Source organism: Acipenser ruthenus, chromosome 27, assembly GCF_902713425.1.
Source record: "Acipenser ruthenus chromosome 27, fAciRut3.2 maternal haplotype, whole genome shotgun sequence".
Taxonomy (NCBI): Eukaryota; Metazoa; Chordata; class Actinopteri; order Acipenseriformes; family Acipenseridae; genus Acipenser; species Acipenser ruthenus.
The window spans coordinates 17,831,438-17,853,969 of record NC_081215.1 but is presented as its reverse complement, the minus strand read 5'-3'; the positions used below and the strand labels follow the sequence as shown (position 1 = coordinate 17,853,969).

General features: G+C 37.7%; 1 protein-coding gene across 19 annotated transcripts in view; it reads left to right on the top strand.

The window, feature by feature from the left end:
- Window positions 1–22,532, top strand: part of LOC117431964 (serine/threonine-protein kinase BRSK2-like) — a 213,987-nt gene that overhangs the window by 189,771 nt on the left and 1,684 nt on the right. For 2 of the 19 annotated variants that reach the window (XM_059001925.1, XM_059001923.1), the window contains 2 exons: window positions 4,889–4,936; window positions 20,130–22,425. The exons of 1 other annotated variant lie outside the window; for it this stretch is intronic. In XM_059001925.1, coding sequence (XP_058857908.1) covers window positions 4,889–4,936; window positions 20,130–20,341 — 260 coding nt within the window. In that variant the 3' untranslated portion in view covers window positions 20,342–22,425. Of the gene's footprint in view, window positions 1–1,919; window positions 1,957–4,888; window positions 4,937–6,653; window positions 8,844–14,949; window positions 22,431–22,532 lie in introns of those variants that run through there. 16 more of the 19 variants (XM_059001926.1, XM_059001924.1, XM_059001916.1 and 13 more) reach the window with 13 other exon arrangements.

The window sequence follows — 22,532 nt, the reverse complement described above, 5'->3', positions numbered from 1 at the left end:
TATATATATATATATATATATATATATATATATATATATATATATATATATATATACACACATATACGTATACATATACATATATATATATATATATATATATATATATATATATATATATATATAGACGTGCTCAAATTTGTTGGTACCCTTACAGCTCATTGAAATAATGCTTCATTCCTCCTGAAAAGTGATGAAATTAAAAGCTATTTTATCATGTATACTTGCATACCTTTGGTATGTCATAGAATAAAGCAAAGAAGCTGTGAAAAGAGATGAATTATTGCTTATTCTACAAAGATATTCTAAAATGGCCTGGACACATTTGTTGGTACCCCTTAGAAAAGATAATAAATAATTGGATTATAGTGATATTTCAAACTAATTAGTTTCTTTAATTAGTAAAACACATGTCTCCAATCTTGTAATCAGTCATTCAGCCTATTTAAATGGAGAAAAGTAGTCACTGTGCTGTTTGGTATCATTGTGTGCACCACACTGAACATGGACCAGAGAAAACAAAGGAGAGAGTTGTCTGAGGAGATCAGAAAGAAAATAATAGACAAGCATGGTAAAGGTAAAGGCTACAAGACCATATCCAAGCAGCTTGATGTTCCTGTGACAACAGTTTCAAATATTATTAAGAAGTTTAAGGTCCATGGAACTGTAGCCAGCCTCCCTGGGCTCGGCCGCAAGAGGAAAATCGACCCCAGATTGAACAGAAGGATAGTGCGAATGGTAGAAAAAGAACCAAGGATAACTGCCAAAGAGATACAAGCTGAACTCCAAGGTGAAGGTACGTCAGTTTCTGATCGCACCATCCGTCGCTTTTTGAGTGAAAGTGGGCTCCATGGAAGTAGGACTCCCCTTTGAAAGGAAAACATAAAAAAGCCAGACTGGAATTTGCTAAAATGCATATTGACAAGCCACAATCCTTCTGGGAGAATGTCCTTTGGACAGATGAGTCAAAACTGGAGCTTTTTGGCAAGTCACATCAGCTCTATGTTCACAGATGAAAAAATGAAGCTTTCAAAGAAAAGAACACCATACCTACAGTGAAACATGGAGGAGGCTCGGTTATGTTTTGGGGCTGCTTTGCTGCGCCTGGCACAGGGTGCCTTGAATCTGTGCAGGGCACAATGAAATCTCAAGACTATCAAGGCATTCTGGAGTGAAACGTACTGCCAGGTGTCAGAAAGCTCTGTCTCAGTCGCAGGTCATGGGTCCTCCAACAGGATAATGACCCAAAACACACAGCTAAAAGCACCCAAGAATGGATAAGAACAAAACATTGGACTATTCTGAAGTGGCCTTCTATGAGTCCTGATCTGAATCCTATCGAACATCTATGGAAAGAGCTGAAACTTGCAGTCTGGAGAAGGCACCCATCAAACCTGAGACAGCTGGAGCAGTTTGCTCAGGAAGAGTGGGCCAAACTACCTATTAACAGGTGCAGAAGTCTCATTGAGAGCTACAGAAAATGTTTGATTGCAGTGATTGCCTCTAAAGGTTGTGCAACAAAATATTAGGTTAGCGGTCCCATCATTTTTGTCCATGCCATTTTCATTTGTTTTATTATTTACAATATTATGTTGAACAAAAAATCAAAAGCAAAGTCTGATTTCTATTAAATATGGAATAAACAATGGTGGATGCCAATTACTTTTGTCAATTTCAAGTTATTTCAGAGAAAATTGTGCATTCTTCGTTTTTTGTGGAGGGGTACCAACAAATTTGAGCACGTCTGTATATATACATATATATATACACACACACACACAGGCAATAGTCTGCATATCTGTGTTGGTAGTTGCATTAACATTGCTATAAAAATGTATTATAACTTGTATAGGACATGTGATCATAGATATTCAGGAAATATTCAGGTACTGTATATTAAAATGTGTTATCTGCCCTAGAGTGCACTGGCTCAGGAAGGACTTCAGAGAATCTTCAGTATGTTTCTGGCATGTATAGTTAGTCAAAAAAGTATTTGGTCAAAAAGTTGTGGAGTAAAGCTATCTTAAAAGAAGGGAAACACTGGAGCTTTTATAAATGACCAAATACTTTTTTGACCTGTTTTATTCACTGTGTAGCCCCAACTCCCCAATCACTTTCACTGCACCTCTTTAAATATCCCACCATGTGAGGTGGAAGAGTGTCCTGAACCTGCATGTGTCTGCAGCGTGTCCCGGTAGTTTTACACTCAATTACTATACCAAAGTCCCATTCTTTTTACTTCCATTTTCATGCAGGCCAAGCTTGTGTGGTTACCGGCAGGTAGATGCAGGCAGACAGCCCGCTGCCAAGGGTCTGTTTCATAAATTAAATAAATACATAGAATAAAGCCTTCACAACGTCCTGGTATTGCCTCTGTACTGAGGTGGGGCATGTCCTTGTATGTTTAGCTCTGCTTTTGTGTGAGCGTTCCTCAGCCTGGAACAAGGTCTCTAGAAAGTTCTTCTTATTTTCACCATGTAGGGGTCAGTCCATAAGTTCCTTTTAAAAGCCCTTTCCTAGTATTGACTGTCCCACCCAAACAACAGGGCTGGGGAATCCAGCTGTGCTGCGCCTCGCAACCCTGTTGAGATGGGTTACTTAAATGATGTCTCTTCAAGCTCAGCAAGTTAAATCTGGTTTGAACAGATCAGACTTTCATCCAGACAGTAGTACGTATCACCTCTAAGTCACAGATTTAAAAAAAAAAAAAAAAAACATGAAAGGAAACCTGTTTAACTGTTCAGAATATTTTCAGCATGGGCCTAATTGCATGCACTGATCATTTTAGTACAGTAACACATCTTGACAAAGTATTGAAAAAAAAAGGACAAGATTTCCCTATCCTTGACCCAAGCATCGCACAACACAGCTGTAATTCCACACTTTCATAGTTTGTAGAATAGAAGACTTTCCTTCTACAACAATTACTGTAAAATATCTAATATGTAATCCTTACTGTGTCATTTAGATACATATATTTTACTACTATTATGAATGTTCTGGTATTAGGCTGACCTATTCATATCCATTACTCCACTTCATTCCATGGAGGTCTTGCCTCTCTTTCTAGGCAGGAGTTCACATCATTTCTTCTTCCATCACTGACTGTGTTAGTTGCTGTGTGGGTTGGCAGCCCATTTGTAATTGGAATGTTTATTTTGAATGTTTAGTTTTTGCATATTGATTTATACCGAATTCAATTTGTAGTGCATAGTTACTGCAAGTATTTAAATTTACTGCAATGAGGCATTGCAAATGCATTTGTGCAGCACTAATTGCAATCAACTTCAGTCAAAATGCCTTCCGTCAAAAAATCAATCGAAGTGTGACAGAGGGGGAAGACAGTCTTGTTGGAACAATGTGAGCAACATTTTTTTTTTTAAATGTTTGGTTGCAGTTTTCAGATTTTCTTTTAGATGTACAGTGTTTGGAGGAAAAAAATCCACAAATGCAAAAAGGGCAGAATTGAAAAAATGGGTGTGTTGATTGTAAAAAGAAAAAGTCCTCACATTGTACTATAATGCCCTGTAAAATGTGTAAAGAATTAAATTATGTAATTTATAAAATGTTCTTACAGTTTTCTAAAAGTAGCATTTTAGCAGTTTCGCTCTATTATCAGGTAAGGGACTTTTTGCACTGTTAGACACATACGTACATACATACATACATACATACATACATACATACATACATACATACATACATACATGCATAACATACATACATACATACATACATACATACATACATACATACATACATACATACATACATACAAATTATCTCCAATAAGAATGGTTTGTGTGTCTTGGGATTTTCAGTAACTGCAGTATCTCCTACACAAACGCGACAGAAGCATATTGATTTTCAGAATGCGGTATTATGTTAGGTTTTGTTACTGAAGGGCCTTGGTTGAAAGTTGAGTGTAATGATTTGACAGCCCCTGCTGTTGCCCCCTGTGGGTGGAGCAGATCTGGTGTGGATACATTCAAATAAAGTTGACAGGGAAAATGGAAGGCCACCTGTGAGCAGCGGGTGTCGGAGACCTCACATTGTCTGCTCACATTATTTCTGCTAAGAAATAAATAATAATAATAATTCCCTTTACTTAGGGGCTCTGTGAGGGGTAACGAAAATGACATTTTTCATCTTGCCCAAGTAGGGGGCTCTAACTGAGTTAACCACTCAGCCTCCTGAAACCAGGGCTTTTCTACTATGTGTGAGATCAGGATCCTTTCTGTAAAAAACAAGTAAAAGTATTTCCTTTCTTCAACAGTTCTGTTAGTTAAGAGTTTGATTAAAAAAAAAAAATAGCACCTGTACTGTGTATCTCCAGAATGAAATAAATAGGAGTTGTAATGTATTTTAATGTGAAAAGAACATTAGTTGATTTAGATGTAAAGCATACCTTGACAAATATTTGAATTGTATTGAGAGCAACGGTTCATTCTCACTATTGTTCATTCTTAGAAAGTAGTACCTGTAACAATTACTGTCAAATACAATACGATGTAATGTGTTTTTGCATAAATACACATGTACTGTTGCACCATTAAAAATAAAATGTGTGCAAAAGCTGAAGTCTTTTAGACTCCCCACAACTGTACAAACAAATATGGTAGGGTATGTTGGGAACATCATCAGTGACATGCACATTAAAAGAGGTTAACCAGTTACACAAATACATTTTTCTTACATAATCACGTATGGGATGAAACCGTCCACTTCTAAGAGAATGGCTGGGGGTCGTATACACACTACATGTTTTTTGTTTGAGTATTGGAAGGAAGGCTGTGTAAGCATCCCCCATGAAGTTGATTTAACTTGGTGCTGTTTAATTACTAAAGAACCGAGGCAGCATGTCTTAACGTTTCCCCCTGCAATCCAGACACTACCCACTGTATGGAGCTGCTGACTGGCAGGCTTTCCAAATGTGGTAAGAGCCCTTCTTCCTCTTTACCCCCTCCCTCTACACTCTCCGCTCTCCCACTTCCTCATAACCCCCCACGTCCTGCGCACATCCCTCTGCACCGGAGTCACACTGTAGAGCACTGTGGTTTATGGGCAAGATAGACTGATGAGAGAGCTTAGCCAACGTGAACAACACCATCACGCAACACTTTGCAAGTGCCGTGAATGCATGTGGACAGGGCTTCTTCTGGAAATATCTGCTGATGGATTGCCATGCACATCCATGACCTATTTTTTTGTTATAGGTCAATTGGACTACCGGGGTACAGATTAGCCGGAGTCTATTACACACAGTTATGTGTAAACAAGATGGAAACAAGAAAGCCATCATAGTCAGTTGCAGTGGCTCTGTGTTGTTTTTTTAACATGTGTCTTATTAGCATGGTCTGTGGAGCCAGCTGGCTGCTCATCAGGGTCACTTTCACAGTTGCGTGATTAAAGCTGTGCCCAGTTATTGACGAAATTTAAAAAAATAAAAAAATAAAAAATATCCATGTTTAATGCATGCTCTTCCATGGCAACTAAGTGTGTAATTTAATCTCAATTGACCTATCCTGGTAAAATAAATCTGTACATGTAAATGCCCTGTACCAGGGTGATGCAGTGTGATTACGAGATGTTGTGTTTACAAGCCCTTTACCATGTTGTTACAAAGTAGTTACCATGGAAAAGCAGCACCAGTCTGTTATTACAATATAACAACAGTACATGGTTATTCATGCTATGTAAGCTGAATTCTAGAGGGGACTGCAGTTAGGAAAGTGGTAAAATATTAAAACAATCACCTCTCTCCCCCAAAAAAGTAAGACAAATTATAGAGCTATTCATAATCACCTTCTTAATGCACTAAAGTATCTGTCATGTTGGGATTCTAATGGTCTATCCACACATATTTCCAGAGGAAAGCTGCTGGTCTGCAATGTGGGTTATTTATATATTGTGTATCGGTGTTTGTTACATTTCACGTCAGCACTGCCTGGCATGTTCACTCCTGTGATACAGAGCGTTCTTTATTTGCTTTTTTATAATCAGCTCATGTTGCAGTATTGTCATTGTTGAGATTGGCGGATGTTTGTTTGGATATAGCAATATCTTGGGGCAGATGCAGATTTTGCTGAGGTTTTCTTCAGGTATCTCAGAGACAAGTATACCTCATCATAGGAACACATTGTTCAGCGTCCTGTCTTAGACCAGGCAACAGAACCACATATGTTCTTCTAAATTGTACATGCATGCATGGAGGTTATTGAAAAGGCCTTTTGCTACTGTACTCCAACTGTACATAGCCATCATTGTTATTTTAAAATATAAATCTGTTACGATAGAGAAGACAGCACAGCAGTAGTAGATTTAGGTAGCAACAGTAAGTATATGGTTAGCAGAGAACGTGCAGTTTAGCCTAGATTAACTTGAACGTGTTTCTGAGTAACTTTTGTGCATTAGCCCGCATATTGTGAGTTACTGTGTCTGGAGAAGGATTAATGTGATTTCCACAATAGAACTTGTAACAAAATCACATAGAAAAGAAAATGTTCATCAAACACAAGTATAAACTCCAAACCCACTTAATAAACAGCCACAAAAGTTATCAGCAACAGCAAGGGTTTTGCAAATAGGGCCCACTGAATGAACACTTGAGAGTAATGAGTGAACTAAAGACAGACAATGTTCTGCATCACTAGGCTGTGAAGTGAGGCCCCTTTGAGATCTCTGTTGGACTGTGCTCATCCTGGATCCACAGTTGGGGGAATACGGACTTGTTAAATCAACTTGCTGGTTCTTGGCAGCTGAAAGCAACCCTCTTCCAAGGGGCATGTGAGGCTAAATGAATCGCTGGCCCTCTCTGCTGGCACCTATAGGGCAGAGAGTAGCTGTGCAAGTCCAGGCCATGATATACTAGGGCTGAACAATCTGACTGCTTATCCATCTGTCCAATGATCACCTATATTAATAGAATGTTGTATGTTTGCATCTAACAGAATTAAGTTAAACCATCAATCTGTCTATCCTGACATCTATAAACCGGTGTGTTTAGTGTACTGTATGTGTGTGCATTTAAATATGCAATATATATGCATATATATATATATATATATATATGAACTGTATATATACGCAGTACACTGTATATTCTGCTCTATGTGAAAGGTGTGTGTACAGCAGTAGAAAAGTAGAATCTGTAACAGTTATGTGTTTAAATATTAAAACCTGTGTGAGTTCAAACATTGGTACTGCATCGTTCTATTTGTTTTACAGTTGTCAACATCTCTTAACATAATGTACATTATGTATACCGATAAAGTATACACTTGAGCAGACAGAGACCTGGCAGACTCCTGTATTTAATCAGCCATCGCTCTGGGGGCTGTTTTGGGCTGGTAAGAGTTTGACGCATAAAACAGCTGTTCACAGTCACTGCTGTGTGATGTGGGCACAGGTCACTGCCAGGCATGTACTGTGTAGCATAAGTAGATTGTGTTACTTGGAGCTCAAACAACATGAATTAAAATGTATGAAGTGCATGTCACAGAAACATTTTCTTAAATATCATTGGCTTTAGCAACACTACCACTGATCTCCATATTGTTTTTTGTGTTGAAGACCTTCTCGTTCTTTGTTTTTTTGTTTTTTTTTAGTTGTTGTACACGCTAGAATATTTATAAAAACAGGAATTTCAGTTTTCTTTTCTATATAGCAAAGAAGCCTGCTAGACCTGAGCTAACAGCACCCTCTGAACCAGGATTAGCTTGGTTGAGTGGAAATTCGTCCTTGCTTCATTCTGGTGATCCCTGGCGAGCAGTACGTGGTTTTGCATTACAATAGCTGAGCAGACAAAAGACTCAATTACAGCACATCATAGTTTCAGTTAAGCATTAATAATACAGATTTGCAGATTTACATACCTCCAGCACATTAAGTGGAGGAAAAAGTCAAGACGTCAAGTGATCATCACTGGCTCTTATTAGAAAATAGTGGTCATGTGATGCATTTCCAGGACCTGCAGTCCTGACTTGTCATCATTGCCAGAAAGAGAGAGAATACTGTTTTTTTCTTTTTTTTTTTTAGTGAATTTCCACTTAATGATTTATAACACGTTGTGCAATGAAACCAGAGATCTACAGTCATTATCTCGTTCTTTAAGCGATTAGACCTAACACAGTAGGAATTACCCAGGATTACAGTCTGGTTTGGGAAGTAATTATATCGGACCGGTCCATAATCCTTAGCAATTTCCAACGTTAAGGTCATTATTGTGTGGAAGCGAAGACATCGAATAATGATTTTATTTTTCATTATTGTTTTGTGATGAGGTTTCGTGAAGGTTTAGGAGGATTACAGACCTTTTGTGTCCCAAGGGTTGGCCTAAAATCTATAATCTAGGAAGACTAACTATTTTACATCAAAAGTATTATGGATACTACGCTTTCTGTTTCCTAAGCATTAAAGTGCTTGTTCATTGATGGTTAAAGATCAATTTTGGATGTGTAGCTAGAAAGCTGCGGTACAAAAGAAGGCATAGAAAATCATTATTGTTTCAGGGTAGTACCATTCTCTATATGGTCAAATGTCTGTCTGCTTGTTTTTTTTTTAATTATAATTTTTCAATAATTATTTTTCAAAGCCCCCAAACACTTGGCTGCCCTAAAATAATTGCAAAATCTGAATGTTTTCTTCCCTCCCGTCTTCCCTTGGAAACCAGGCAAACCGTACAGTAATTTGTCAACATCAGAGGTGTCATGAAATTAAGCTGTCGTTGCAGAATTCTTTATTTATAAAAATGCAACTCCCATGGTTAAGCTTTCTTCTCTATTATTTACTGCGCTGGTTGTTCAGAGGCTTGGGTCCCTTTAGATCTAAATCCGCCCCCCCACCTCCCAGCTCCGAACTCATCCCTGCGGTAATTTGCATCTAATTCTGAGGATGCCCAGTGTGCGTATGTTTCGCAGTGCTTGGCCTAATTATCCTGTAAACTCATTGTTTACTACCATGGCCTGTTCTGACAGGTGGGTGAGTTTCGTTTTGTGCATAATGGGATATTCTGTTGGTAGTGTTGTTCTAAGGCTGTCAGAGTTCAGCTGTCGAAAGAGCACACACTGATACACCTCCTTACTCCTGCGACATTCACTGTTCTGCATAGTAAAGAGCTGGAATTAGTCACTCCGTGCATAACGCAGGTTAACCCATTTCAAAGCATAAACAACATTTCAGGCTTTTCTGAGCTAAATTAGTCCCATATGAGCCTAATTCTACATAATATAAAGGTTGCAGAGTCAAGCGTAAATAACAAAGCTAAGATAGTACAATCTAAAAAGCCTGAATCTGTTTCATCAGGCTCTCTTGTCTTTATACAGCTACCTGGTTGTAGTGCATCAGTAACTGGTCTCTTTTCTTGAGGTTACTTTACAGATTGGGTCCAGTGTTGTGTCCCTTGAGGCAATTTCCTTTGCACAGCTGCAGATCATCTCCGTTCCCCTTGTTACTGCTGTTCAGCTCTAGGCTCCTGTCATCATTTTCTGCCCTCCAGTCGAAATATCCTTTAAAGAAAAATGATTGCAGAACCCTTGGTTAGTTTGAAAGAAATGCCTGTTTGTCAAGCAAAACTGCATTCTCTAAATTTAAATAGAAAAATATTTGAATGATTTAACAGACTTTTTGGTTGAATTGACATATTTACCTTTATTGACTGCAGTAACTTTCTTTGTCATGCTTAACCATTATAGTTACTCATTGCATGTCTTTAATTAATGACTATAAAGCTTTTAGGGACATTACGATGCTGTTTTAGGGATCCACTGTATATAATGCAGTTAATTTTGGGTGATTTTATACTCTCTCTGGGCACAGCGCAGAATTACCATTTTATATTTGTCTTATCGCGATTCCAGTGACAATCAGCCCACAACTGATACACTTCAGTGACCGCACACTCATGGGAGACATTTGCTTGCATTTTGTCAAAAGGCTTTTGAGATTTAAATCAGCTTTTTTAATCGCACTGAGAAAAGCCTCTGTACTAGAGCTTATAGTCTTTCTGACACCTGGGGAAGGTAAATTTGAGCAGCTGTGGTTTTCATATTCCAGTACAGCAAGGTTCCTGCAGCCAGCCAATTATCACAACGGGGTGCTGGCGGTCAGTAGAATATTTAGTATTGCAGAAGGGATGGTATGAGAGTGTTTGATTTATCATTCTGTACTGTTTAAGACATGTTTTCAGATTACGTGGCGATTTATGTAGAGGGACATATCCAAATGCAGCAACACATAGAAACTGCTATTTGATATATTATAACATTCAAGTTCATCACTAACAGACAGACTGTTTTATTATTGCTGTAAGCCTCGGAATGGTATGTCATCCCAGTTTGCCTAGGGTTTCCATTGATTAATATTGGGGATGAAGAAGCTGAACTATTTCAATTGTATTGCTCTGTATCCGATAATCCTGAAGCCACAGAGCCTTTTTCAATGGACGAATCAATAACCTACTTGTCAAAGGTTGTTTGGACACAAAGAAAGCATATCAATAGGGAGAGTGCTAATTAGCAGACTCCTTGGAAATGTATTGCACACCCGGAATTTAGTAGAGCCTTATTGGGTAAGGTGCATACTGCTCTGTGCTGTTGTGAGATTGAAACCCCTATTCAGTACGGCCAGTTTGGTAACTGGGTTTCATTAGTCTAAAAGCTTTGCATGCCCAGTTAATCCTAGGGACTGTGCCAAACCCTTCATTACATCACTTCAGCTTAATCTTTTCTCTTAACCCTTCCTGTTAATGCAATAGAATGAGTGTCATTTCTTTCGGCAGTCAGCCTGTGACTAGTATGACAGAATGGAGCATTAGTCTGTGCAGTGAAAATGGCAGAATGTCAAGCATATGGTGGAGTTTTAAGCATATTGAAACAAAACACAAGAGTTTTTACTTGGAAGAATCTGTCACCAGTTAAAGCTTGTGAGAGTTCAAGAAGGCAAGTCTGTACACAAACCAATTCTCTAATTATGCTGAAGAATGCGTCTGCTCTGCCTGGTGTCAGGGGTGTGCTAAACATACCTGTTTTCATTAGGCCACTGTGGCAAGAACCATTCAAACCAGGGCATCTGTTTCCAAGACGAGCCTCGCTCTTACTGTTCTGTTGTTTTTTAACCATATTTTCTTTTGTCATTTATTAAACAATATGTATCTTCCCACATGCATTTATTTAAATATAGCCTGGTACGTGGCTGGCATTTATTATTATTTATTACCTTAGTAAAGGTTCAGAATCTAGAAGGAGGTTTCAGTTTTGTTAGAAGATAATAATAATAATAATAATAATAATAATAATAATAATAATAATAATAATAATAATAATAATAATTTCCATTACACAAGAGTAGATGTTAAAACTTCATGCTGATTTTGAACTCGGCTCTCGCCAAGATAAGCACCAACTAAGACGTAGCTTTACAGTAAACTAATGTGATCCATCTGTGTCTCCATCCATTTGCGCTTCCTTCCATATAATGATGTAGCTATCCTTCTGTCTGGTGTTGATGGCTGAAGTGTAATCCTGGCTCCAGGGATCAGCTTATTGCCTCTCTAGCGCATCAGCACAAACAACGGCTGCGATGCTTGCTCCGGGGATCAACCACAGTGCGGCCTCCCCAGCGCATCAGCATGACAACCGTCTGGACTGAGCTAAGTAGGGTACATCTCTGGGGTCTTCAAGTGGGCACCTTCCATCCTCTGTGTTTCGTCGACTAGCCCACGACACCTCAAGAGGGCTCGACGGTGATTCTGGCGACCCAGCATCACCCCCCTCCATCCCCAACTCAACTCAGCCCAGCTTACTTACCCGTACATCAGCGTTTCTTTCTTTCTATTGTGCTTGAGATCCCCAGCTAGAATCTTTCCGTCTCAACCACAGCCAGTTGCTGCTCCTCTCTGCTGCTTTAGATAAGTTCTTCACTGTGCGACGCAACTCTTGGCCACTGAATCCGACGTCTCTGAGAAACCGGGTTGTAGAGTGTGCCACAAATCCTCGACAACCCACCTCCACTGGGTAAACCCGGACTCTCCATCCTCGCTGTTCCGCTTCAGTGGCTAGTTGAGCATTCTTCCTCTCATATGCCTCACCTACAGCATCCTCCCATGGCACTGTTAACTCTACCAGGTGAACAAGGGATGTTATTATTATTATTATTATTATTATTATTATTATTATTATTATTTAAATCTTATTCCAAGTCCTAACATACTTTTGCTAAGAGGGCTTTCTTCAGTTCTGCCTTTGAATCCATTAAAGACACTGTACACATTTGGTAAGCCAGCAGGAGGTGAAAATAGGCACTTCAAGGAATAATAATGAAACAGTACTTCTTAGAATATCACAGAAACTGACTGGAATGGGGCAAATGTTTCTAGTTTTTCCTCATGCATGCATGCATCCAACAATTTATATAAAGGGCTGGAGTTGAATCCTGGTGGATGGTAGGTAGGGAGAAAGTTATCTTCCTTTTTCCTGTTTGTGTTTTTTTGTTTTTTTTTAATATTTATACTCCAGCAGGGTTTTTTAACAGTGGAGACGTATCAGACAGGATGCAATTTAGTTTATTTTCCAAGTTTAGATGTAAGGCGTACATGTTTCAACAGGAACCTGTTAAATATCCCTTGAATGCAAACAGGCTTTAAAAACCCTTAAACAAGAAACATTATCCAGCTGGAAGGGCAGCCTCTTAAGAGTCTGAAAGGGTTAAGAAAGCCATTCCAGCTTCACAATAAAATGTTCTTGTAAAGCAGATTGACTTATTGTGCAGGAGATTCCTGTTTCCACACAGATGGTCAAATATTAAATTAGTACAAATCTGGGCATTCTGTCAGATATATTTCAGTGCAGTTGACAGCGTCTTTCTTGTTGAGGTTCTTTTCCACATGATTGGCGATTACTGGTTCATGGAATCCTTGGAGTTCTATCACCTAGTTTCATGGATTGGCTTACCTAAGGTAACACTTGATTTGAAGACAAATTCTTGCAAGGCGCTAGAACAGGAAACTTGCACACGTACGGATATAAATAACAGTTGCGTGGTTTTACAAGAGAAGCTGATCATTATGCAGCGTTTGAGAGTCTCTGGCTTCGCCATGCATAAGTGCACATCTGCTTATTTGATGTTACAGGAATTAACAGAGACAGGCGCATGTATTTTCTTGGAAAACATCTGTGCATCAATTTGTGATTTACTGTTCATGGAAATCCATTCTGCAGAGTTGGATTTCAGGTTATCGCTCCTGCATTTTAATAGGTCTGAAGTCATCAGACTGGCCTGGGTGACTGGGCGGACAGTGCTGGTAAAATTCCTAGGATTTTAAAACTTAATTAACTATCTTGTAGTTGGGCAGCAGTGTGCGCCATTTGACTTATTTTTGGTTCAATTGGATAATTAAACGTAGAGCAATCTCTCAAATGTTGTGCCCTTATCTGCATAGAAGTTATGTAAAAGTAACAGTAGAGTGTTAGAAATGATTAACTTAAGTACATTTTAAACGCTTGTTTTTATTGTACTTCAATGCATTAGCTTTTTTTGATGACTAGAATCCACTGAAACAAATATATCTGTGGAAGCCCCGCCAGAATTTCTGACAGTAAGGGTATATCTGTTTGCATGATACTATTGTCACAAAGCACTGTTTACAAGTCCTGCGCATGTAGACAGTTCTTCTTTGCCTGGGCTCCTGTTATGTTCAAGTAATCCGTGTGATGTCTGCAATGTGCATAAATAACAGACTATTAAGAATTCGTAAAAGGCTTATAAATACAGTATAACGGGCCACAAAGCACAAAAGTGAACCAAACTGAAAAGTTAAGTAAGGAACATACCAGGAAACCTGTAATTTAGTTTCTGCATGTCTTCTGAATTTGACTGCCTGTGCTTTTGTTTACTCTTGATGCATGAAAATCATCCAGACATGGACCTTGATGCTGACTGACTGACTGGTTTTATGAGATTTGTATGATTAATTCATACAGCATAATATACGCTTCCTTTAAGGGCACTTGCAGGGGCATGTTGCTAATGTGTTCATCTCCTTGTCTTGTAACGGAGAGGAGGTTATAGATAAGAAACATTAAAGCATGTCTAACACTCTTAACCCATCATCTCCCACAAACTGTCACAACAGAAGAGACTGGCCATAATTGTTGTAACCTTCTGAAGGAGGGGATCTAGGATTTATGCAGGTAGCCATTGGCTATCGTTTAAGTTTCAGGGTACAGTATTATTATTATTATTATTATTATTATTATTATTATTATTATTATTTATTTCTTAGCAGACGCCCTTATCCAGGGCGACTTACAATTGTTACAAGATATCACATTATACATTATTTCACATTATACAGATATCACATTATTTTTACATACAATTACCCATTTATACAGTTGGGTTTTTACTGGAGCAATCTAGGTAAAGTACCTTGCTCAAGGGTACAACAGCAGTGTCCCCCACTGGGGATTGAACCCACAACCCTCCGGTCAAGAGTCCACAGCCCTAACCACTACTCCACACTGCTGCCCACTGTCTTGCGCTTGGTTCACAGTACAGTGCAGGGAATTATTTATTTTAAAATATGGACATTTTGTGAGGCTGATTTTCAAATGATTGTGCGATTCAAAAAATTAAGAAGCAAGGTTCTTTTTTTTGTATTGCTATTATCTTTACATTCAAGCAAATACTGCAGTAATGCTTTTGTTTTATCATCGCCTCATTACAGTGTCTTCGAGTGGCACAGGTCTCTCATGTAGTTGTTATTTTTTTAAGTTTTTTTTTGTTTTTGAATTTGTCATCAACTGGTTTGAAACAAGGCTCCTGGCAAACATTCCTTACATAATGTATAATGAACTCATTAACTCATAATGAACTCATGCCTTCCCAAACAGTATATTTTCATTATTTCTTCTGTTCTCCTTTTATGATGACTTGACTTGCTTCCACTGCCAGGAATTGTCCAGAAAAGTTGTTAAATTCCAACCCCGGTCGAGGTTTTTGATGCTTTTGAGTGTTTTGTATGTAATCTTTTTCCATAGTCGCTGCCGGAAGGCTGGGGTTCTCTGTGTTTTTTATACTGTCTTGCGCTTGGTTCATTTAGACACATAATGAGAAGCTGATTCAAGATTGCACTCATTTCGCTTTTAGTGCCTTTCAAGTCTTCCCCAGCTTTAAAAAAAAGATAGCTGGTTATCGCTGTGTCTTTCTCAAAAAAACAATTTATCCTCTTGACAGCATGGTGCAACTAGCAGGGTTTTAAAGCATGGTTTACCTGGATTAATTTGACCAAGGTCACTGAAAAGTCGCTCCAGTGGTCTGGAGTGAATCATCACTATTGGAAAGACAGATCTGTCCAAATATATACTGTATACCAGAACATGACAGGCAGCTTTATTATTATTATTATTATTATTATTATTATTATTATTATTATTATTGTTATTATTATTATTATTATTATTACCACCTTCCATGAATAGAAAAGCTTTTAAAATATTTACCTTTAATAGTGTTTCTTCTATGATCTATGCTCAATTTGTTTGGTATTCTAGATGTTCTCACACACACATTTTACTGTTTTCCTTTAAATTATTAACATAGCTATTTAAATTGTAAACACAAAACCTTGCATACCTTGACAAGTACCATATTAGCTGTCTATATCATTGCTAGCAGTGGATAAAGCCTTTTATTAAACTGAATGTTTTAAAGCCTTTGATTAAACTGAATGTTTGGATGCTGCAATCTGATTGGCTGTTGAGGATTTTTTTTTTTTTTTTTTTACCGTGCAGTTAGTAAGCAATAAGACACGACAGGGTGTTGGTTGTGCTAAATAAATTCTCAGAATATTTTCAGTATTTGTCTCATGAAGTTGATTGTAACAGGAAATGTCATTTTCTGAATTAAATGGCTGGTTACACAGTTGGACAGATTGTGCAGTAGGTAGCACTGTTTGGTGAGTTTGTTTCTACCTTTTGTTTACGAGCTGACGACGGTACTGCAGAGAGGATGTAACTCCAGGACTTCCTGTCTTTCTCAGCTGGTGCCCAGTAGCTTCTTAAACTAACTTAAAAAAAGGGTTGGGAGATATCTGTGTTCTGACTACCAATGTCTTAAGTTTGTTTAAGTCTGTTTGAGATACAGCAGGGTGATGTTGTGACTTGTCTTTTTGTTGTCACATGTCAATTTTCAGGACAGAAATGAAGATGCTGTTTTAATGTGGGTATCTGAAACTGTGGGAGAATTTAAAATAAAAAAAAGATTCAGGCCAGCTCGCAAGCTTGTGTAGCTGCTAACAGCAAAGAAACTTCTTAAAACTGTGTTTTATTATTTCAGTCTTAGGTGCAGTTTTCCAGTCCATATTTTTTTTTGTGCTGACCAATCATTTAAAACTGACACGGCCCAAGCGGTTACTTTTTTAGTATTCCTCTCTTCTTTATTGGCTTCAATTGTATTAATTTCAGCAGTACTGTGAAAGAGGTGTCTTGTAGTACTCACGGTTTTATTATTTTCCTCAGTTTTAGCTGCTGGGACTTTTTACCCGTTGGTTGTACTGTAATAATTCAATGGCTTGGACTGCCTAGCATCCAATCAGGACACAGACACCTCCCAACCCATTTTATAATATATTACAATGCACAACATATTAAACTTGCAATAAATATACACATTGTTGAGAGGACTTTTTAAGGTTTTTAAAAATGGGTGACATTCCTTTTGTCACATTTGATCTTTTCGAAGGCATGACAGTAGACAAGTGGCTAGAAGCAAAACCTCTGTTAAAAAACAAACAAAAAAAAAGCAAGAGACACAAAGATCTAACAAGTCAACAACTTAATGAAATCGAAGAAAACAAAAATGCTTCCACAGCTGGTGTTTTTATTGATTGGATGAAACATAAAAAATTGACTTAAAAACAGTTTGTCTTGAAATGTAAACGGTCTGTTATGAGAATTCTATGCTTCAGTGCGTAATTCGGCTGGTCAAGAGTACGCAATTTCTAGCTTTGTTATGTTAGCCTCCGTGCTGGTCTTAATCGCTCCGTAAACAGTGCTGACACAAACCGCAATGATAGCCTGTTAATGACCAAGCATTTAAAAATGCCAGTAATCTATTTGTGTATCAGCTTCTCCAGGTCAGTGGTAGTAAGGCCTGGATAGTGAACTTTGTCTTTGCCTCCTTTTCTGTATCTTTTCATTATCAACAAAAATACATGCTGGGCATTTAAGTGCTTGGTCACTAACAAGGCTAACATTGTGGGTTATGTCAGCTCTGTTTACGGAGCGATTGAGACCAGCACGGAGACTTCATTCATTTTAATTAATTACAATAAATGGAAACGTTGAAAACCTCTAGTTAATGTATACAACAAAATATAGCCTAACCTTGTTTGAGGGATTATTTTTTCGCCTAAGTGGAAGGATATATAATAAAATTGTTTATTTTTTTTGAAGAATTTATTTATTTATTTTCAATTGTATCCGTTTTATAAGCGGGATAACACACTCCAGGGCTTGTGCGTTGTGTTGCATTAACATATGGCTTTGTTGGTTGAACCTAGCTACAGCTGTATGCTAATGCAACACAACGCACGCCCTGTCATGTCTTATCCCATACGTACTGTGTATACAATCTTTGTGGGGAGCAAGACCGCAAATGTAGCTTTGAAATATTTCCTCAGCAGTTATTAATGATGATGTCACTACCACAGATTAACTGTGTGAGAAATTCTGAAATGAGGCACCCTGCTAAATCCAGAACTAACTAGTCATACCTGGGTTTATTTAAACAGATATGTCTGATTTAATCAAAAGCTTACTTTTTTGCCAAAGCTTAGCAGAAGTCATTGGCAATACCTGCTAAAGCTGACCTTACCAATCCATTTGTGAGAGATAAGTAGAAGAATATTCTGGTGCAATGCAGAGTTTTGATTTCAGACATGATGTTCCCAAAGCCACATTTTCTCAGAGGGGAGTCTTTCCTAAGCCTGTTAGTAAAGAATGGGAAGGTGTAGTTATGATTTACTTGTGGGTCCTGGGTGTTAATACAGCTGTATTCTACCTATGCTTGCACTACAACGATGTAGTTGTATTAGAAAATGTTGGCTGCATCAACTCAGAGATTACCTACCACTTGTGCTATGCTATAGTTGTTTCCCCAGTAGATACATGCAATGTGTAGCTGCGTAAGTGTCTGTTGCAAGCTGTTACCTATGCTGATGTATGCAAGAAAGCTTGAAAGATGCAAGAGAGTCCAAATTAGATTCCATGCTGAAATGTGTGTGGCATGACATTCTATTAAAATCCATTCAAGATGATTAATAAATAAATAAAATTAAGATTTTCCAACATCATCCACTGTAAGGAAGGGAGTACCAAGGACAACCTTCAGTTACTCAGCTGTAGAAAAGATCACACCAGACTCTCGAGACCAGACTGTGCCCCCATAATTCAGGAGATTGAGTGCTACATCAGTCAGTTAAGCTGACGTTAAGAAAGGAAAAAAACAATTCTAGTGGTTTTCCAATGTTAAATAAAGTTCTTTAATTATCCCCTTGACTGCTGGACCAGTGTAAAATATATTTCACAAGAACATCAAAGGAATGTTTAAATGCAAAGTGGTCTTTATTGACAGATGATTTGACCTTGTAAAATATGTATACTTTATTCTCCGCTTTTAGAAGTATAAAAATAAGTCTGTCCAATGTAACATTTAGACATATTTATTTATCTATCTATTTCTTTGGAGAATGAAACGGTCTTTAAATCAAGTTAAGAGAAGATAAATTACAACAAACACACCTAGTAGAATTGGTATCTTTTAAATTGTTAAAAAGCAGTTTATATTTAGTCAAATGTGCGTTTTTATGGTGTGTGATGCATTCATAACTAGAAGGCATATTAAAAGAATTCTCACCATTGTATGCATTGGTTTTCTTACTGTCCATGGTATATTGTAATCCAAAATGTTATTATTTCCTCAATTAACACTGTTTGCATGTTACTTTGGGCAGACATTTTGTCACTCTTTTGGTACCTCTATAGTAGAGAATGACTGGTATTGCATCAATACTGCAGCTCCAGATTGAACAAACATATTTAATACAGGACAATTCCAGGCCATAAGATCACGGCAAAAGCTAGGTTACATGCATGACCTGTGTAGTTTGTGTGGCAACAGCAGTCGAGGGGTTAAAGGAGGCAGAACTATATTTCCCATGATCCCTGCCAACTCTTTTCCAATCTTTTTTCCTGTAGGTGGGTCTAGTTGACCAAGTAATGCTTAGGCAAAAAAACTGCTGAATAACTGAAAGGCCCTTAGGTTTCACCCTACCAGCATTTTTCAGCGCTCTCTTCCATTCTTTCTGTCTACTAATTCCATTCAAGTAGAAAGAGACTCCAAAGCCACTTCAAATTATAGCACTATTTCTACTATTTGGCTTCCAAGGGTCAAGGCATCACCATGAAAATGAGTGTTTTCAGCTTTCTTTCTGGTTTCATTAACAATTTGTTACCCCTAAGCCAGTTAAAGAACATCTACGCATTATATTTGAGTCTTTGTAACCTTTTAAGTACTCGATGGATTTGACAGTTAACCTAAAAAAGGCTAGTTAGATTAACTTCAACATTTTTGGGCTACAACACCATCTGTCCATTTAAAATATTCATGTTTATATAATTGGCATTATTATTGTTCATTTTGAGTTAAAGATTTTTGGTAATTTCGAACTAATTTGATTAGCTAACTACTAATATAAAGCACCACTTTTACCAACTTCAATAGCTCCCCAAAAAACTAGGAAATTAGGGAAACGAATTTACCTAGATATCAACATTGGTAAGCTTATAAAGACACCATTTGGCTTTTAATAATAATGCTTCCTGTTATGTTGCCAACACCAGGGTTTAAAGTTAAACACACAAGTTTATGGTGATTCTTCAAAGTCACCCTCCCCCTTCTTTTCGTTCCCAAAATCAACCCAAACACTCCATCCCCCCACGTCTCCAACCTCATCTGGTTCACTCCGTGGCTCTGGGTCTCGTGTGCCACTTCTCTTCTCGTGAACCCCATTGTTCATTTGTTTGTTTGTTCTCTCTCTCTTTCTTCTTTCTTTTTTCTGTTTGTGTACCTAGGCAGCCCATTGAGTAACTTCTTTGATGTAATTAAACAACTTTTTTCAGACGAGAAGAACGGGCAGGTTGCCCACCAGCCTGGTACTCCCACCAAGCATGGCCCTAACAGCAAGAGACATGAACCCGATGCTAATGACTTTGGCTCTAAATGCCCGACAGGCAAAGACAAGGCAAAGATGGTGGCATCTATTGGGACACAGGATTCACCATAAAAAATAAATACATAAATAAAAATAATCAATAAATTATTTATTGAAAGCTAGTCGCTTGTACTAGTAGATGTAAATAAGACTACTTCGTTATAAAAATGTCTATAGACAATTTTTGTATGACGGAATGACTGTGTATGTGTATATAACTAAATTAAAGATTTAAAAATAGAAGTAGCACATGCAGACACACACCCCTTTTACCCCACCCCTTCACAAACAGCATTTTTACCCCAGTATTTTTTCATTATTAATTTTTTGTATCTTCTGTTCAACTTTTATGATGACTTGACTTGTTTCCACTGCCAGGAATTGTCCAGAAAAGTTATTAAGTTCCAACCCCGGTCGAGCTGCTGTGTGCTGCGGATATTTGTTGACGGAAGGCCCTTTTCAAGGCAAGTAAGCAAACCAAGGAGCCAGTGACCTTTGACCCCACCCTAGGAAAACCCCAATTGCCCCCCCGCCCCCTGCTCTCCGCTCTTTACGCTGACCAATCAGAGTTTTGAAGCGGGGATGGCCACTGGGAACAAAGAGCCTTAAGACAACATTTGTCCACGACGACACAGAGAACTGAGGGGTTTACAAAAACAAAACGGACAGAGGAATCGGTAATAAAGCACCAACTTGGACGTCTGCTGGATTGGATTGTTTCATTTTTAAATGTAGGACTCCATGAACTTCTGGGTTTAAACACTTTATCAGACTTTAAATGCCATTGCTGCAGAAAACTGAACTTTGGAGGGCAGGGGATTCCAAATTACACATTGAATGATCCACCTTGTTGTACAGATCTGGTTCTTCTGTATAAACTGTCTCTAGTAGTGACGTTTTGTTTAGTTGTAGGGGAAGGTTTGAACATTGTGTTGCCAGATATTGTGTCCCACCTGTATTATTATTTATTTAATTATTTATTTCACCCTTTTAGGGTATTCTATAATATATATTTGGGTTTATTAGGTTTGATTTATTTCTTTTTATTTAATTTTTTTCATTTCGAAGATAATCTTTTTCAACTGTGCCGTGTTGGCTGGGAGTTTACCACAAATACTGATGTATACTTTTAGATATATAATTGTGGATATTTTTGTATCTTCCTTTTTTTGTTTCTTAATTTATCAAGTCTTGATTATTTATATAAAATACATGTTGGGAGAGATTGTACGTTATAAAATATTATGTTGGGTCAATGCAGGTTAATTTAAAAAAAAAAAAAAATATACTTTTAAGTTAATTTATCAGAGCTATGTGAACAACAATGGAGATATTTCTTTTTCTTTCCTGGCTTCAGGAACAAAAAAAAAACTTGTAGTATATGTTTAAAATAATAATTTACCAGTACTTTAAGAATGTAGACTAGCCTCTGTGTCCGGAATTGATTACCTTCTATTGATATTTGTTAGTTTCATATCATTGTGTGTGTACAGTACTACAGGTTAAAAAAAAATACAAAATACAAAAAAACAACAACCTTGAACTACATGTAAATAGATTCATTTGGACAATGACCTTTGACCTTCCAGAATAAAAGGGGATTCCTGTGCTCTGACTTATCTTGTATTACCTTCTGCATGTGGAACATGACCTTTTCTTTGCATGGTGTTGCTGTAATTGTTTCATAATGCTCCGTCTCCTTTTCCTTACTCCTTTCTTTCTTTCTTTGTCTTCCGCCCCCCTTTCTTTTTCTGTGTCACTCTTCCTATATCTTTCTTTCTCTCGTGCACAAATTTTAAAATGCTTCCTTTACACTGTACCTCTAAAAGAAAGGCTTGGATTAAAAAAAAGATTGTTATATATATAAATACATACATATATAAAATACAAACCCAGGTGGAACATGAAAGGAAGGAGCGAATTAAATAAAAAAGAAATAAAGCAATACCTATTGTTATCCTTCCTATTTTGTACTTTGAAAAAAAAAACAGGATCAAACAATTCATTGTTATTTAACAGGAACAAAATACAATGTATCCCCTTGTAATATAACTGTGAGCAACTTCAGTGCAAAACAAATAAATTCATTCAGTTACAAGGTGTGGTGTTCTTTATTCCATCTCCCGGCAATGAGAAGATGATGTACCAGCGCACAGTGGATGAGAGACAGTGAGTACGGTCACTATTTTGTTTTCTTGTACAATGTTGGCTTTCAGGGAAACATGCCCTGAAGGGTGAATTGTAAATACTACTGGCAGATTGA